At 35.8% G+C, this 18,563-nt stretch overlaps 1 protein-coding gene across 2 annotated transcripts in view; it reads left to right on the top strand.

The window, feature by feature from the left end:
• The window catches only part of LOC136033091 (A disintegrin and metalloproteinase with thrombospondin motifs like), a 101,170-nt gene that overhangs the window by 32,845 nt on the left and 49,762 nt on the right, over positions 1-18,563 (top strand). For both annotated transcript variants that reach the window (XM_065713699.1, XM_065713698.1), the window contains exons 2-4: positions 3,787-3,891; positions 7,871-7,934; positions 11,295-11,521. In XM_065713699.1, coding sequence (XP_065569771.1) covers positions 3,829-3,891; positions 7,871-7,934; positions 11,295-11,521 — 354 coding nt within the window. In that variant the 5' untranslated portion in view covers positions 3,787-3,828. The remainder of the gene's footprint in view (positions 1-3,786; positions 3,892-7,870; positions 7,935-11,294; positions 11,522-18,563) is intronic.

The raw sequence follows: 18,563 nt of genomic DNA, 5'->3' as shown, positions 1-18,563 counted from the left end.
GAATTAAGTTTTTTTGCTCCTTGATTCTAATTTTGGATGTCAATACCAATTTCATAAACTTAGTGAATTTCATTGAATTATTCTAGAAAAAATTTTTGACTGTTTTCCCTTTTTTTCATCCTTTCAAGTTGATGACGTTTCCCTCTGGCTTCTTCTCTTCTGAAGGAGGAAGTTCTGCAACTGCAACTTTTCCCTATTTCTTTTTCCTCATTTTTGCACTCTATTACTGTTGATAGAAACATCATAATGTGACATTAACTGTCTTTTTGAAACCCTTTGGTTGAAATATCATTGTCTCTTTTTCAACCGACACAAAAGATTGACTTAGCAGAATTTTGGTCTCCTATAGAGAAGGGATTGAATAAGATATTTGGGACGATGGGCAAACATAAATCCCTCATTTCGGTTCTTTACATGTCAGCTAAACCAATTGTGATTTTTTCTCTTTTTTTTGTCAGAAAATAAATATTGATGAGTAAACGAATCAAATTAAAAACAGTTGTTTATTTTGTTTTGAAAAACAATGTCTTTATATGCGTGAAGGTTGATAATGTTACATACATAAAAATACGCACCTCCATATAATAATGAAACTCCCGAAATCAATATGTAAATATATCCCAATAGGCTAAAGATGGTCAAAGAAGGGCCAAAAATAAAACTTGGCATTTTTCCAAGGTCAAATCTGTCAAGTATTCCAGCTACTATTTTGTTGGATGGATATGACCCCATCCAGTGTAAAATATTTAGACTAGTGACTAATAAAACCTACAATTTGGTGCTATCCTCTCCCGTATATAATACAGCATGTTACCAAAATAAGTCTGATACCTGAAGCATATAGCTATGACTACCCTGACCAATTTAACGAAGGGAAGGGGCAAAAATAAAAATTGAAGTCATTTTGCCGAAAATTGTCACATTTTTCTAAACATAAAAGCGTCTTACATTTTTGTACGTTTTTCCCTGTCTAAGGTGGCTTAGTTTCTTTTCTGCCCCGTTCTGATCATGTACGTAGCTACATAAGGAATCGCCAAATGAACACAGATTCTTTTTTAAAGTCAAAGGGTAAACAGAAGTTTATAATCTTGTTAATTAGAATGATCCCCTAATCGATTTAATTTGAATGGGTAAAGTTTGAAGTCAAGCCATCGAATAGATACAAAACGTTCATGGGCACATTGAACAACGTTTCGCACATCTCTTTGAATCCCTCATAAATTCACAACTTCTACTCAAGGCCGTAGTCGGGGGAGGGATTAGAGTTTGAACCCCAATTCACCGAAATATTTGTGCGACTCTTAAAATTGTAACAAAAATTAAATGCATAAAACATATTTTTGACACGTATTTTGTAACCCCCTCCCCCCAAAAAAATATCCCTCTCCTCTAGTAAAAATCCTGGATACGGCCCTACATCTGCTATCCTCAGCAGAAGATACGCGGTAGAATCTTCAACGCATCTTCAGTAAAGATTTCATTCAGAAATACTAGTTGATTTTCTATGAAAGAAACTTTTCACTTTCCGGATACTAGTTAGTCATTATGGTTGGAACCTCAGTTAAAATAGTGTGCATTAAAAACCTGTTTGGTTAGTTTTATGGCTCGATTCAGAAATTACTTCATTCACTCCTTGTCTATCCTGTAGAGTTAGCAACTGATTATATTGGGTTGTATTTTTTTTTATAGACATTTAACAAGTTTCCTTAGACAAGTGAAACTTAAAGAGCAAGTGAAACGGATGATTCGTTCAGAACAGTAATTATTCCGCTTCCAAACGAAGAATCCTTAGTTAAGCAAAATATCAAAAGTGCCACCAAGCACAGATGAAGCGGGTATGCCACCAGGGTTGTCACCAAGGTCAGTTCCTTCGGTGCTACAGTCAAAAAGTGGACTGTAATAGTGCTAAAACAGCATTTTCGTGTTACAGGGTGACAACCCTGAACCGGTGCTATAGTGCTACACATAATGAAATAGTGCTAAAATAGTACTTTGTGCTACAGATGGCAACCGTCTCTGCCACGAAAGACTCATGTTCCGTTCTTGATTTTCTACTAGATGTATTGGCATATACCCAAAATACATTTTTGTTTTGCTTTTTAAGATATTACGAATTGTCCACCTTATCATTGCTATCTAAATTTAGAAAGATTACTCAAAGTGAAGATTGGGAGCCAAGGAGCAGACCATAGCCTGATATCACTCGCTTTCTTTTTAGAATATTGCTATATTAGGGACAAATTGCTGGTATATTTTAAACTTCTAGCCTACTAGACACTTATAAAATTTCCATTTTGTCATATTTTATCCCATTTTTTGTATCAGCTCTGTGCACAACTCTGTTGTTTGAAAAAGCCCCCCAAAAATATTTATCTAAGAGCTTAGAGTTCTCAGATCGGAAATATTCCTGAATAAAATAAAAATTTTATTTAAAAAGCTCCTTCGGTTGGCTCTAATTTAAAATAATAAAACTCACCTCTTGATTTTAAATTTGACTAATTGTTATTGAATCTGCTTTGACCTTTTTTTTCCTATGGTCTTTCAAACATATACTTACACAAAAATCATCTTCCGTAGGAAAATATAACCATCCACGTGCGTAGAAACTTATTTCAAGGAGGTCCAAATTTTGGGAAGAGGGGAAATGTTAAGAAAAACTGCAGAATTTGGGTAATTAGGAGAATAAGAAATTACTAGGGAAATGGTAACAATGTGAAGATTTAGGTCTAAAAGCCTCCCCCCCCTCTGCTTATATGCCTAGGTCCAATGTTTTGGAAACAGACAATTTTGAAAAGAAAGCCAGTTATTTGAAACATTTAGGAAATTAAGCAGAAAACTGTAAACATGTCAGGATACCTTTACGACCTTCCACCCCCGCCCCATTTCCATCCAATAATCTGCTTTCAAATATACGTTTATCTGATTAAATAGTACACATCTGAAGATTTTATCTCTTGTATTCTAATGAATATTTGGCTACTTTCGACAACTTGTAAGTTCTTTGACCTTCGCAATTCATTGGAAAAAGTCAAAGAATCAACGCTTTTGAATTCCTTACTTTCTTTATTAGTCTAAAAACAATTTTAGGTGTGGCTTCACTAATTTTTTTCCTTTTTCAAATTCTTTCAGTTTATCCTTGTATGGGTGTTCACCATCGGATTTCTTGCACTTACACTTGCAAAAATTATAAGCTGTTTGGGATAATGAAGTCTGTGAATATTTTTCTTTTGTTTTTCGTTTTTTCTTCTGCGTTTTATGTTCTAACTTGAACCCTGTAAAACGGTTTTCTAATTTCTTTACTTTCTTTCATAGTAAAATTAATTCATGGTTTTTGTGTATATAGCGCCTATGTGCTTTCTTTGTGTTCAGTTTTACTGAATCAAAGTTGAATTGTGTGCGAGCCAATCTTTACAAAGAGGCGACAATGGGTTCAACCAGTCGGTGAGCCCTCCTACAAAAATGAAGATGTTCGAAAATCAAATTCTCTTTGAGCCTGGAAAGAATTTTTGGCCCCTAAATATCACCCCAGCCATCTTGTAAAGATGTGGCACTCCTGGAGAATTGCTATTTGAAGCGACTTGGCTATATAAGGACAAACTGTGGTCAAGGCTTTATCCAGGGGGATTAGGGGGTTTGAACCCCTCCCCCCTCTGAAATGGTCTTCCGACTCGTAAAAACGTAAGAAAATTGAAAATAGACACATTTTTTATGTGGTTTTGAGGTTTTTTCTGTCGCTTTTTTCTGTAACTATTTAGAATTGATTAGAACTTTCTTTTTCTTTTGCAGGGTTTGTGCATTTAGTTAGAAATTCCCAATCGAAGCTCCACAATGGCACACCTTTTCAATCTAGTCATTTTATTACAATGTTCTTTCGGATGTTTAACTCTGAAGGTAAGGATAGTTTACTTAATTTGCCCGCGAAAATATGCTCATTTGCTTGGCATAAATTCAAAGTGCCAAGGTATTTTAATTTTCCTGGTCGCCTAATTGACAAGTTACCAAACATGGAACCAAATAGGAGGATAATTGAGTAGAATTAAAAGTCAGCCATGCTCAGAATTTGTAATGATTGAATTATTTGAAATTATTGATGACACGAAGCTTGTCTTACAGAATGGCTGGGATTTAAGGTCAATAGCAAGATATATAAGGTCAATAGTGAACAATGAATATTTTTCATATGAAAAATATTCATTTCCTCCATATATTTAAAGCTACAAAAAGAGACTAGATTTTTCGTGTTTGTCTAATCAACTAGCCCTATAAAATAGCACCAAAACACGTTCTGAGACCATATTTGCTATACATGACGTATGAAACCAAGAAAGGAAATAATAAATGAAAAGAAAAAATCAAATAGGTGAAAAAACAAGGATTTTGTTAGTCAGTAGCAAAATATGAAGACGAAAATCATGCAAATATTTCGACAAGAACCTCCACTAAGTTGTCCTCAGTGCTAAAAAAAAGGAAGAGAAAAAAAAATCTAACCTTCTGAAGTAAACTCTACAAGAGGAGAAAAAACACTGATTAAAAGACTGGCAGAGGTCCTTGTCGAAATTTTGTCGAAAGTTGCTACAATTTTATGTATTTATATGTTTTTACATTTTGTAGTTTTATGTTTTTTTAAGTTGTCAATTTTTTTATTATTGTGACTTTTTTAACATCTCTCGTCATGATTTTCGTACCCCTTAAAATGTCACAGTGTAATTTTTTGCAATATCCGGTTATTTACGAAAAACGTGATAAGAGAATTATTGAGTAGAACGTAAAAGCCCTTGTCTGGTGGTCTTATTAAAAAGACTTCATAATCACGAAAGTCGTGTCTATGTCTGATTCTATTAACCGCATATTCCGTCATTGAAGTTTCGCTCTTTAGCATTAAATATTGCTATCCAAATTACGTTTTGGCGACTCAGCATGGTGAAATGAATTGCTGTGTATTTCTGAGCACAATTTGTTGCAATTGTTCTAAGAAAATAATTTCAGCACAAAATTCGTTAAACATGTCATAAAAATTAAGAATTAATAATTGAATTCTTTTACAAGTAAAAATTATGGAGTGAGTCTTTTTATTCATTTAATTAAAAGTCTTCTATATAAAAAAAATAGTGACAACGTATCTTAGGATCCTAAGTAATTTCCACAATGCCTTTATGTTATATTTTACACTTGTTTCTAAGATATATTACTAGTTCTGCTTATGCCTTATGAATGTCTAGGATCTGGCGTTGGGTGGAGAAGAGCCAGGTATTCCCTAGGGAGGCGAGCTTTGTGAAAATGTCTTTTCGCGTTTAAAAAAAAATATTCGCCTATTTTTACAAATCTCATTTTGTTTAATTATTTAGCATGGCAGGAGGGTGGGGGAGGGGTGGACAACCAGTTCTTCGATTATTTTCATTTATGCTTCCATTTCGTTGCTCTACTGTGGATGCAAAAACCTTTAGTATTCAAAGAGAAGGGGGGAAATTGCCCCCCTCTTTATATAGATTTTTGGCCCTTTCGATTATTTTAAAACACTTGACTTTGTATTTTCATTGAAAAATACTTATGTTTGGTATTTTCATTAAAACAAAACGAAAAAAACAAACAAAATCCTCCCCAGATTAAAACAAAAAGAATTTTACCCCCGACCCAGATTTTCTTGAACTGTCCTCCCTGGTTCCAATCTGTAACAAAATAGTCCTTTTAATGGTTTACTCTACAGCGAGCGCAGACACCCTTTTTATTTGTGTTGCCAATCTCTGAAACAAGTGATTTCCTTTTAAAAAGAGGGGCCCATTTTTAGGGCCTATTTGACATTGATTGCTATGATCTAAACACCTGAAATAGAAAAATAACTTTAAAGGTAAGCTTCAAATGGGTCAAATATTTACGTCATCGCGCAGTAATTTTCCAAGCCGGTACGAAAGGTACCGACAAGGAACAGTAAGTAATCCATCAAAATGAAATGATTGCCTTGCCCGGAAGCTGCAATTGTAAATGTCAATAAATTGATCAGCTGGCGGTCTGGTAGTAAGCAGTTAGTATCTAAAAATCATGCTACAATTTCTGGGTGTTGTTTTATTGCCCTTCTCAATTTGCCTTCTCTCTGCCAAAATCTAGTCTATTTGAAGGCTTATCAGAGTTAACCAAGCCCTTAAACTTAGTTTGGAGGCACTGAGTTGCAAAAGCTAAATCACTCAATCCCACTGTAGTTCAATAGCTAAGTCTCTCACAAATTACTCAGTCAAGAAACAACTTTTCTTCAAGAAAAGTTCAGAAACAAGTTTTTGACAACTCCGTCAAAAACTTTTCTTGGCACTTGTATATTATATAAAACCCACTCGAGAAGTGAAGTCTGGTTAATGCTAATGAAAAAGCAAAATGCGATGAAAATAGAATACTTTATAAGCAGAAATTGTGAAAACTAGAAAATATGCTCCCTGAACGCAGTGTCACACTTCCAAAAATGTTGCTTCTCGTAAGAGCACACAGTCGTGGTGTATCCATTGACGCTGTGTTTTGGGCAACAACCACTTATTCTGGAAAAATATAATTGCTTGTTATTCGGTCCTTGGAATATCTCAAATCTTAATTTGAACATCCATGCTGAAAGACTATATTCTATCACTAGTCAAAGCAAACTAACCTGTGTTCTCAAGAATCGCATTTAATAATGAACTAGGTTAAGAATCGTGTTAATAATGAACTTTTCTTTGTCTTTTTGACGGTCAGCCAACGCCAAAGCACCCAATTTAATAATTCACGAATGATCTTCGCAATTTTACTTATAAAGTATTCTATTTTCATCATATTAGCCTATGTTGTCACCAAACTTCACTTCCCCAGTCTGTTTTATATAGTAGACAAGTACCCTTTTCCTTATCATAAAATACAGTAGATCAGACACGTATACAGGAAGGGTCTTTGGCCTATGCTCCTTGAAATCTATTCTTTCTTGTAATTTCTTATATCATTCACCCTTTTGTTTTGTTTAGACTGTATGCCAATATCCTTAAAAAAAAAAAAAATAAAATCTCGAATGCAGCCCACCTTCAGTGGCGTAATTTCGTCAAAATCCTGGGATGTGGGGGGGGGAGGTGAATCCGATTTCCTCAAACCAAGTGAAAATGACAATGAAGACTGAAAAATGAACCATATAACATCGCAAAGGCAAAGATATACTAAAGAAAACTGACCCGTTTCTCTAGATGCTTGAATTATGCGGGCTTATCTTAGTTTTGACAAGATTTTGAAGAGACTAAATTTCAGAGAGGAGGGGTAAACTGGGGTCTGACAAACCGGTGTCTAGGGGGGGGGGTAGTCGCCCCCCTGCTGTAGAAGTTATTATCATTGCTGTACTCCTGTTATGTGTTATGTCTTTGAGGTTTGTAGATTCAGCGTTACTTGATTAAAAGGAAGTTTGGTTCACTTGATTGCCGAGCCCTTCCTTTGGCACATGTCTTCCACTGAAAGATTAGTATTAAGTCTTGAAATAGTAAACAAAATCTTATTGGCATTTCTATTACTGAGTCTGCATCTGTCCTTGGTGTTGGTGTTTTTGAATATCATAGCAGCTTAAAGCCTAGATCCAGAAGAAATGTTTAAAGATAAAAAGGCTGAATTATTAACTTACTTTATCCATCTTTTAAATTTTACAAGTAAACATTTGGAAAAATGATAAATTTGGTATTCCCCAATCTCATTTTTGTATTTTTGATTACAGGTTCATCTAGTAATAAAATATATTGTCCTTCATTCAAATATCCTTATCGACAGGCAATGGTTAAGAGAAAATTCATTAAAGCTAAACCGTAAACCAATACACATTATGTTGCAACTCTACACTTCCCTGCTTCTGCATACTTCTAAGTAATTTATTCTGTTTTAGATTCACGAAGAAATGTCTTCAGATGAAATTCGGAGTCTATTTCATGTAGAATCACATACAGAAGGTATGGCCAGGGAATTAACCTTTTGTTTATTTTATTCATTTCCTTATTTCTCAGAAAACATACATCTGCTCTGTGTTCATTTGTCTGGAACACTCTTCATAAAGCCTATTTAAACAATAGCAGTGTCAATATTAAGTGTCAATAGCAGTGTCATACAATACTAAGACGTATACAATTTTAAACGTTGTGCATTATCATGTATGTTAACTTTATGCTCCAACTGAATCCGAAATCCGAGGAATGCTCCGGTCAGTATTCCTCTTCATCCTAGTGTTTGCTTGCCTCTGATCACTTTCTAACTCCGTATTTTTCAAGAACGACGCATCTGTATTGCTAGTCTGATTTGATGGGAGTTGAAACTCCAAAACCAAAATGCATCACAAATTCATTGAAAATGTGAAGGGTTCCTGCATTTTTGCATGCTTTGGACTGCGCGAGACATATGCCCAAAAGTCAATCTCCATTCAGCATTGTCTGCAAATCCGTGCTTAAGAATTTTTTGGAACGGTATAGAGAAGTCTCTATACCGTTCATTTTCAAACGTATTACGGAAAAACATCGTTTCCGGTTCATCTTTTATACCAAGCAACCAAACTAAAGTGACAATTTCGGTCTTGCATTTTTCCAATCCATTTTTGTTCAAGCAGTCCAGTGGAGATTCACTTCAAGACTTTGCTGGCCGTAAAAACTACCAGTTTCATTAGAACCAGTAGTATTAATTCCTAGTTAAGGGAACAAGTTTTTCTGCAATTATCTGCGAAAAGTCTTGGTCTGTACAACCAAAAGTCAAAAGGTCGACAGTAGAAACTGATTAAATATCCCTTAAATATATTTAGATACATGAGTAACTAACATGTATTTAAAAAAAAAACTGTACTTGTCGGTTACTGGAAGCACACCCAAAAAATGAAGTTAGGTTTAGTCCTAATGAAAAATAACAAAACATGATGATAAAATAATACTTTAGAAACAAAATTATGGAAACCTAACCCAACCCCCACCCCACCCCTAATGTGCAAATATATAGCTCAAATTATAAAAGTACAATGCATTCTGTCGAAGTCCAATGCATTGTATCATACATCACTTGTTTTTATAGCTATGAAACCGGTTTTCTGAGATGCAACCTAAGCGTAATTCTTGAATGTGTTTCCAATAACCGACAAGTACAAACAAAAAACTTTTTTTGTGCAGGAATAACCGCGATGTCGCGTCCTTTTTGAGAGTTTATTTATCTACAAAACTATGAAATTGAAATCTGTGTTGAGTTTTAAGGAAGGAGAGGACACCCAAACCATCTTCCTGAGGATGAGAATTGTTTTTCTTATTCTTTGCAGAATAACTTCGTCGAGAGGTAAACGAAGTTAAGCGTGTTAAAGCATAATTGATAAATAGGTTTCATTTCTCGCCTCTTAACTTTTGTCGTGAAAAATCGCTGGAACGTGTACGCTCTTGAGAACTTCCGTTTTACGTATAATTTCAGCTATCAATGAGGGTTGAGGATAATATTACTATTTGTAAAATTCAAGGGTTACTTCTGAAGAAAGGCTACAAAACTTTATGACTGCATCGGTACTGCTCTAACTACAGGTCTCAGAATTTATTTGAGACTTTCAAAGATGCTGATTTTATTCTCCCAGAAATTTCTTGGTTAAATTCTTGGGACCTAAAAGCTTAAAAATCCAGAAATTACCTTTATAATGTTAAGGAGACCCCTCTGACATTCAAGAAATATTTGTACAAAACCGCTAAACTAATTACCAGAGCCTTTTCCCCGTAGAGCAGCTAGGGGGAAGATGCTAGACTTTTCCCCAGGCACAGCATCTGTTGGAGCCCCATTTAGGATTATTTATATACCGTATATTTCAAAACTGACAAGGTTATTTACGTTATTAAGGGAAGAGGGGGTGCGAAATAGACATTGTCCTGGGTACCAACAGATCTACCAACGCTCAGTTCCAAACAATGCAATTTATATTCCAAACAAGGCCCTCCGGGACACCACTGTCGGTGCGGTTCCATCGACTTGTCTTATAAACAAACCTGCAAGTCAAGCTAACCGGAGCATTGCAAACTTCAATTAAAGAGTTTTTTTTGTCCGGTTAATAAACAGGAAGAAAGATTGCCAAAGTGTTTGCAGATTCAATATTCTCGTGGTTAGCTACACCTTTCGCATGTTACCAACTGGATCAATCCGAGAGACCACAAAAGCTGCGGAACACTCGGGGCTCATATAATTATCCAATATATTTAAGTAATAGTAAAAGGTTCACTGCACTTGCATAACTACATAATGAGTCAGATTGTTTACAATCTTTGTGAGTAGGCTACAATATTAAATATTTGTTAGGCCTTTTAATGCTTGACCGAGCCAACGACCCATCTTCCTTGGGCTATATAGATATGTAGTATTTATGGCTTCAATTTGACTACCGATTTAAATAGGTCATACAATAAGCTGGTCTTTAGGGAATGAAATAATTTATTGTGTACTTTATCTAAAAATTATAGTTTTATTTTTCGTCCTTTTATTTTGGGGAGGGGGGCTGTTCATGATAATAGACAATTTGTCAGGCTTATACAGGTCAATTTTTTTCTGATTTGCTGCTAAGTTAAACTGATGGCTCATTAGAAACTTGACTGCCTTTGGCTTCGTATCTTCGTGTATACTTGCAAAGTCATGCACAAGAGAAATTCTCTTGGATAGGGAGGAGGGGTTTCTTATGGTACCTAACTTTTCCAAAAAAAAAAAAAAAAAAAAAACAAGGGGAACTACGAAAATATAGAATAAATCATTACAATTTTTGGTTCCGCATTTTTCGTTCAGTCAGCTTAGACAGTGGTAAGAAGCCAGACCATGTCATTTGACTGAGTGTTCTAACACAAATCAAGCACAGAAATAGGGTGGGCAAAAAAATTTTTGCGAAAATCCCAACTGCTAGCTAATATAGCCTAATCCGGGTTGCCAACCGATGAAAAAATCAAAAGATTTTAGTGATTTTTTGGTTGATTTAGTGATTTTCCTCAGTAATCTAGTGATTTGTGTGCTGATTTAGTATTTTTTTTTTGTTTAGGAAATTTAAAAAATCACTAGAAATAGTGAGTGGCAACCCTGAGCCTAATGTAACTGAGGGTTGCTGGTCAAGATTTCAGGTTCTTGTCTACGGAACTTGCGTTGCAAAATCATGATAAGCTGACTAGTCAAGACAGCTGATAACATATCATGAAAAGTTTACTGTAAATTTTTAATAATTTAATTACCGCACAGTCGTAAATAGGATTTTGAGAAATAGTAAAATAATAATAATAAAGCTGTTTTATTGTTTTGCATATTGTTACAATGAAGTTTTGCCTTTGTAGTTCCTGAATACGAAGTAGCACACATAAGATCAATAGCAAGGAGGAGTGCCTTAGAAGAGCACACCGAGGATGAGGTCCATAGACAAATAAATTTAGAAGCTTTTGGGAAAAAGTATCAACTGAAACTTAGAAGAAATGGCAATCTGTTAAAACGAAGAAATCAAGTTCGCCTTTGGGTTGCTGATTCTGGTGGAATTGGCAACATTAGCTTACAAGAAGTACCACAGGTTAGCTGTTTATTTATATGTTGTTTTTGGAGGTGGAAAAACAATTTCATACTTAAAATCGTTAGTAGACGTGATATGTAATAAAAAGTATTTGGTTTAAATATAATCCAATATTATTAACACCTCCATATTTTGTATTTCTGTTCTTCTTTTATATGTTACCGCTTTGTGATTAGCGAGATTATATCTTCAGTTGGAAGTGTATTGCGGCGTATTTTGGACCAAGAACAATGAAAAAGCTACATAAGTGCTGGTCAACTTTTTTTTGCAATTGTTTCCCAAAAATTCGAAGCATGTGGATACTGAGAAGTTTGACGCTAGGTATGGTAAAGATATCACTTTTTGATTCTGCTTTGCCAGAATCATGACACCTGGTTGCCATCCATGGCAACCATGATCCAATGGTCATGACACCATGGTCATGACATGAGAACCATGGTCATGACACCTGGTTGCCATCCGGGAGGCCATGTGATTCAAATCCCACTAACGGCAAATTATTTTCATGATAAGTTTCTAATATCAGTAGCTATCTTGGATCAACTGTAACATATTAGGAAGAAAATATATTGGCATTCAGACTGTAACAGGAGTAGCAGATATATTAAGTTTTAGGTATATATACCTATCTGATTTCAGTTGATAGTCTGTTCCCTTCAAACCCTTTCATTTATGTAAAGTGACCATCAAAGAGATGAGTGCATTGAACTGACACCTGAAGATAGAATATTTAAGAGTAAAAACTCAGGCAAAGGTACCGCTCTCACAACTATACATGAGTTAACCAGCCCACGCGGCCACACCCTACTTCAATTTTACCGGCATATTGAACTTGTTAGCTTAATTAGTTATGTCTCAAGGTTAAAAATACATCCGGGTACCATATCCCAGTAGTTGGAAAAATCCTACCAATTTGTCTGTTTCCCTAAAGGCTTTTGGTAACGCCAGACTATATGGCGTCGTTGAATAACTTGGACGATTCATTGAATCCGAGTTTTTTTCATTGACAAGCTTCGCATTCCTCTTAGTTTAATAGATCATGTAATTATGCGTATCTCGACGGCTGTCAAATTTGAGGTCAGTTATTTGCTCTGTTTCAAAACTTGGCAATTGGCTGTAAAAATAATTTTAGTTGTACTTTCCGAACGTGGAATACGGTCGAATCCGACAGGGTTGTCTTCGAAAGTGAATCTTGATTATATTTTTGTATGGCCTGAAGTGAACCCTTTTTAGGGTTATCACAATCCTCACCGAGATTCTTGAGATTTTACTTCCACCTTTATTATCTTCAATCGAGTATGAAGTATTCCAGTATCTAATCTTTTCAAATTGTTTTGTTGGATTTCCAACACTTTCATGTTTTCGCTTTAGAATACCATTTTAATAGGGATAAAATGAAGTTTCCATGATTGTATAAAAAACTTATTTCGTTTCAAAAAAAATGTCATTCTTTCGCACAAATAAGTAGTCCTCGGGACTTTGGAGGTTAATTTTATTTAGAAGAAACTTCAATCGAATCGTAAACTACCTTTTTTCGAAGAAAACAGCTATACACTGATCCGACTGCTGGGGAGGGTTGTCAGATCTTTTTTGAAGGGGTAGGTCACGTTTGCGAAAATTTGATTTTAGCCCACTATTCTTCAATTGTTTGGGTCATTTGGATCAATCTTCAGGATGAGGAAAGTTTTGCACTCCAACCTTTATTCTGCACTTTGTGTAGGTATGCCAAAAAATTGACGTTTCAAAGGGCACTAAACTAGATGGTTTTATCGAATTAAAAACCTGAAGTGATAATTGGAGTTTTTGTTCACAAGTATCAAGTTACAGCATTGCCGGCTTAACTTATCAAGTTTCCGATTACTTGATAGAAGAAAAGGTAACAAAAAAAGCTTGTATCCGCTGTCAATAAAGATAATAACCATAGGTTTCAAGGAAACAGCTTCTCCATTTAAAACTAAATTAAAAAGGTGCACTTTTTGACGCGTTATTATTTTTCCAAAGCGTTATTGTTTTTTAAATGGCTCTTCGCTTCTAAGCTTACTATAATATTTGTTCAGCAGTCAAACACAATAATGGCAAATAAGCCAAATCAAGAGCCATGTCATCAGTCCATTTAAAGCTATGAATCTAACTTGATCGCACAGGTATGACAGGTCTAACCTATCTCAATCCTCTCTGTATTCTCTGTACAGTTCGTAAAGTTTGAGATTATAAATACATGTTCTGTTCTTTAATATTTTGGGGAGATTCTAAGAAAGTTTTCTTAGAGGTACTGGACAAAACAATATTTTACTTCATCTACTAACGTTTCTATTCAAAAAGAGTGGTGGTTTCCTCCACTAAGCAACCTTGTGCACGGGCATGATTTTATAAACACGGAGAGAGGCGGGGGTTCAGTTGTTTAAATATAGAGTGAAATAATTCTATTACATTCCAGGACTATTTTCTTAGTTTTTATTTATTTTCATGGGGCTGCAAGGATGATCCACCCCTTTGCTCTCCTCCAGATTGTGCTCTTGACTCTATGAACTTTGTAGGACAGTTGAGACTTTTTTTAGGAGGATTCTAGTCATTCTATGGGCTGTGCATATGGCGATGCTGCTACTTGAATTGCAGCCAATCATCAACTATTAAAAGATGCCGTGTTTTTCAGTTGTATTATGCATATATGCATGCTTCCATACATGGTTGCAACCTGTTGCACAGATAAGGGCATGGAATCTGTGTGTAATTTTTTGCCTTCCTTTCGTCCCTTTTCAGTGAACAAGTGTATACGGACGATTCATTGATTATATCAACTTTTGTGACTGAATATATTGAGCCGAAATGGTTATCTGCCCTTCTTTTTCCTTTTAACCAATGTAATGAGCTAGTATTTGCTTAGTTTATCTTCTAGTTTTTCTGTTAAAAAAATGATAACAAATGATTAATGATAGACAAAAAATAATTAATAATAACGAAAAAATGCGTTGCCCATGAGTTTAATAATGAATAATAAAAAAACAATAGCGTGCAGAAGTGAAGAAAATAAATTTCTTGAGGAGGGAGTTCCTATGATTTTATGACTAGCAAGCAGAAAATAGCCGTTTAATCAAAAGCGTCACGGATCTGAACTTCAGATAAGCATAAGTCCAGATTTCATTGTGCTAAACTGTATAATTTTACACCAAAGGCATAAGAAAGTTTAAAGGGAAACAATTCTGCCTAATTTTTTTCTTTAAGCTTAATACTTTAATTTTTTTTTGGCTATAAATGAATCTTTTCGTATCTACCTGGATTGACTCCTTAGGATCTAATCAAAGTGGATGTGACGCTAAACAGGATCGGTATTCGCGGAAGATATTCGCAACAGGGCTTGTCTTAACGGTAAAATATGCTAGTCTTGAAAAACCTCTTAAGACGAATATTGTAAATATCGATTGAAAAAGCAAATTAATTGAAGCTTGACCATCGTCCAATTCAACTCATCTCTATAGACTGACATTAGGAATTGGGTCTCAATCATCGTTTTGCATGATCTTTAAAATGTCATCCATTGCATGAAATTATTGATTAACAAAGTAAAAGAGTATTAAAATTCATAGTTCTTTTTTTTTTATTCACGAGAACAATAATTTGAATTTGGGGCCCTAAACCAATGACCAGAAACGCTTTCTACTAGAAGTTTCGATTCGCTTTCCAAGTGGAGCTAATTCTCGCTAAATTGCGAATCTCGGTCAGAAAGATTGTTGTGAATAACAATAAATAAGATAAGATTTTCATTTGAACAATTGCCATCAGACATCGAAGCAAGCTTTGCTAACCAGATACCGAATATTACAGTAGCTGGTAATACTTTGATTCCTTTTCGTCCCACTGTTTCAATGTCATTGTATAATACATAAAAAAAGACAGTATGTCTATAACATACCATAGGATACGCATGACAAATAATATGTCTAAAACTAGTATATTTATTCACTACCAGTGCTGGCCTCGTCTAAGGCAATTCGGCTGCTTTAGAAACTTATCAGTGTTGTCAATGCTTCGGAAGAAAAAGTGCCATAAAACGCCCTAAAATTGTACCACTGATCAAAAAACTGTACCATATCTATTTTTTTGCGTTTTGTCCTATGAGCCAGATGAATTTTTTTTGTGCTACGCACAACATGTGGACGATCGGAAAATTACTTTACAATAAAGAGAACATAGTATCACATATCTTCTTTCAAAGATGTTTGGGAAACCTCCTTTCCCCTGCAGAGACCATTTTGGTGTCACTCCTCCAAATAGCTGCTCACCTATTGTGTACTTACCGTACAGATGGCTTTGCTGCTTTCATGCTATATTATGACCGCAAGAGTTCAACAGCAGGCACTTAAATAAATGTGTAAAGGAAAACTTAAAACTCTAGAAGAGAAAACAAATAAAAACGCCCAGTCAAATCTTATTGTACCATATTGTACCACATTTTGTAAAATGTACCAGAAAATTTGTGATTGTACCAGAATGTACCTTTAGAGGTGAAATGTACCAAAATGGTACAATTGTATCGCTGTTGGCAGCCCTGAAACTTATCTGTACTAGTTCCACGATCAAGCCGCATCCGGGCTCATCATGCTGTCCAGCAGACGACGAAACACTACTTCCGAGAGATTTTGCTCGAGGGTTGCAGGCTCCATGTTTCAAGCCAGTGACTGACGATCCCAACATCGACAAATTTTCGGAAGCCCTGATTGGCTCAAGCTGATATGTGACTATCCCGAGCCACGTCTTTTTCTGTCCTCTAGGTTCCTTCTTCCCTCCTGATGGTGGTAGGGACTTAAGGCATTTTTTGTTTATATGGTCTTTTGATCTTCGCACTGTTTGGCCAATCCACATCAGACTCCTTATCTTGAGCACTTTAGAGACAAACGGGTGGTCGCCACGTCTTCTCCTTTCTTCGTTATTCAAACCATGTCTGAATGGCGAATGCCTATAGCGTCCACATGATGGAACAAGTCCACATTCGACGCTTTCACTGCTTTTAGTTACCAGGTTTCATAATCATAGAGACTCACACAGAGTACCAAGCCCTCGTGAACTCTGAGCTTTTTTGGAAGGAGAGATTTGGCTTTGAGGATTCCACAGTTGCGTTTATTGTTGAGCCAAAATGCCGGAATGACTGAATATCCAGGGTTCGACTACCATTTAGGGTCACAGAGGTGTTATCCACCGATCTGTCCGCATCGTTTTCGTCTTTAGTAGACTTATTTGGGGACCAGTCGAGAGGGCTCAGTTTCCCACTTCATTTATCATAGCCATCAGCAACAGATTCAAAAAGTATTTCGAATTATCAATGCATTCAAGGTCGGTAATGGAAAAGAACAGGATAAATACTACAACTTCATACTTGTCGAAGACCATGAGAGTCCAATCGATGGCAAAGTTGAATTAAGTCTAGGAGAGATTGCAGCGTTGATGCAAACCCTCTTGAATTAGGATCAGATTCAAAAACTCACCATCAACTCTGACTTGAACCTGGATACCATCATAGTTTGCCTTTAACAATCTGGTAATCGTTTCAGGAGCGCCGTCTTCTCTCATAGCTACCCACATGCCATATGGCATTCCAATGGACATAATTGAAGGCTACGATGAAATCAATTACGACCAGGATTTTCTCCTGCTTGGGTTTGAAACAGTAGGCCTAATCCATGATAGTTAAAGGCTCCCTGAAAGTATTTTTAAACATTTTGCTATTCATTGAAGATGGTATTTGATGCCGCCTTTCTGCATATATCTCACAAACTTAAAAAAAAAAGGATACGGCATTAGACTTTACAGTCCGTACCGGCGGTGCTGATCTCCGTTTCTTGGCCCTTCAGCCAGGAAGTTTTTAAGTTTTGGATGCTTTGGATGAAATTCTCGAACCGACTATCCTCTTAATGAGAGATAAGTGGCTCTAATTAAGTTGGTCAGTGGCTTAGTGACATGATCCACAGGTATTGAAAGACGCAAAAAGGAAAGAAAATTGGGAATCCATAAGAATATAATACATGGAGTAAAGCTGAGTATACAAATAATTGACATAATATATTATTTTAAGCATATTACCCCTTCCAAACATCCTCAAGGTTATTCGTATAAGCAGGTATTTGTAATTTGTTGATACCCAACGAAATATGGGCAAAGTGAATCAGGAGTGGCTGAGAGTTAAGTTTATGTGTAAGTTAAGTACATGTAAGGTAGCTGAACAAGTCTAGTCATTTAATAAGCTTCAATCCGGAATAATTTTTATCATGGGACTAGCAAAAAAATTTGTCTGAGGAATTCATATATTCAGTTATATTGCACAAAAAATGAAGCTTTGGACGACCATTGAAATTATTCGATGTTTGATGGAGCCATTAAATTTACAAACTCTACTTTAGAAAGACTATGAAGTCCTGAGTATATCTGCTTAAATATAATAACTCTTGATGATTATCTTTCCTGTCAATGGTTGAACGTTTCTCCGGCACAGCATCTGAGAGGAACAGAAAGCTGAAGTCAGAGTCATCTTAATTCAATATTTTGCAAGAGACTGGCGTACCTTATGCCTTCAGATTGGCAAAACTAGTATAGCTGTTGTGCTGAATCGGAATGCAATGATGCAGCTGGCCAGCAGAAATTTCTGGGGTTGGATAGGGCCTGCCACTAAAATCCAGCTGAAACAATCCCAAATCAGGCTAAAATGTGAAAAAATGGTTGTTTTGTCCTTGAAAAGGGGATTCAGCCTCGTATTCATCAAAATAAAATCAATGATATTTTGCTCGCATTATTTGTAATACTTAGGCCTATATCCGTTTTCCACCTAACCTAAGCTAACATATAAAAAAAACTACAGCGTGTCTAAAAATAAAATTTTCAAAGGATATATACCCTGGGGCAATCCTAACCGGCAACGGTTTAAGAACAGCAGCTGACTAACTAGCCTAAAATTGCAGATACTGACGATCGTTAGTATTTGCTCCAGAATACTCGTCCAGTTGAGACAGTTTCATAAGCTGTTTTATGATAAATTTTAGTACAGATCTCTGCT

The sequence above is a fragment of the Artemia franciscana genome, chromosome 11 (genome assembly GCF_032884065.1).
Source record: "Artemia franciscana chromosome 11, ASM3288406v1, whole genome shotgun sequence".
NCBI classification, from domain to species: domain Eukaryota; kingdom Metazoa; phylum Arthropoda; class Branchiopoda; order Anostraca; family Artemiidae; genus Artemia; species Artemia franciscana.
The sequence above is the reverse complement of the archived record's forward strand: the minus strand, read 5'-3'. Positions and strand labels throughout refer to the sequence as shown.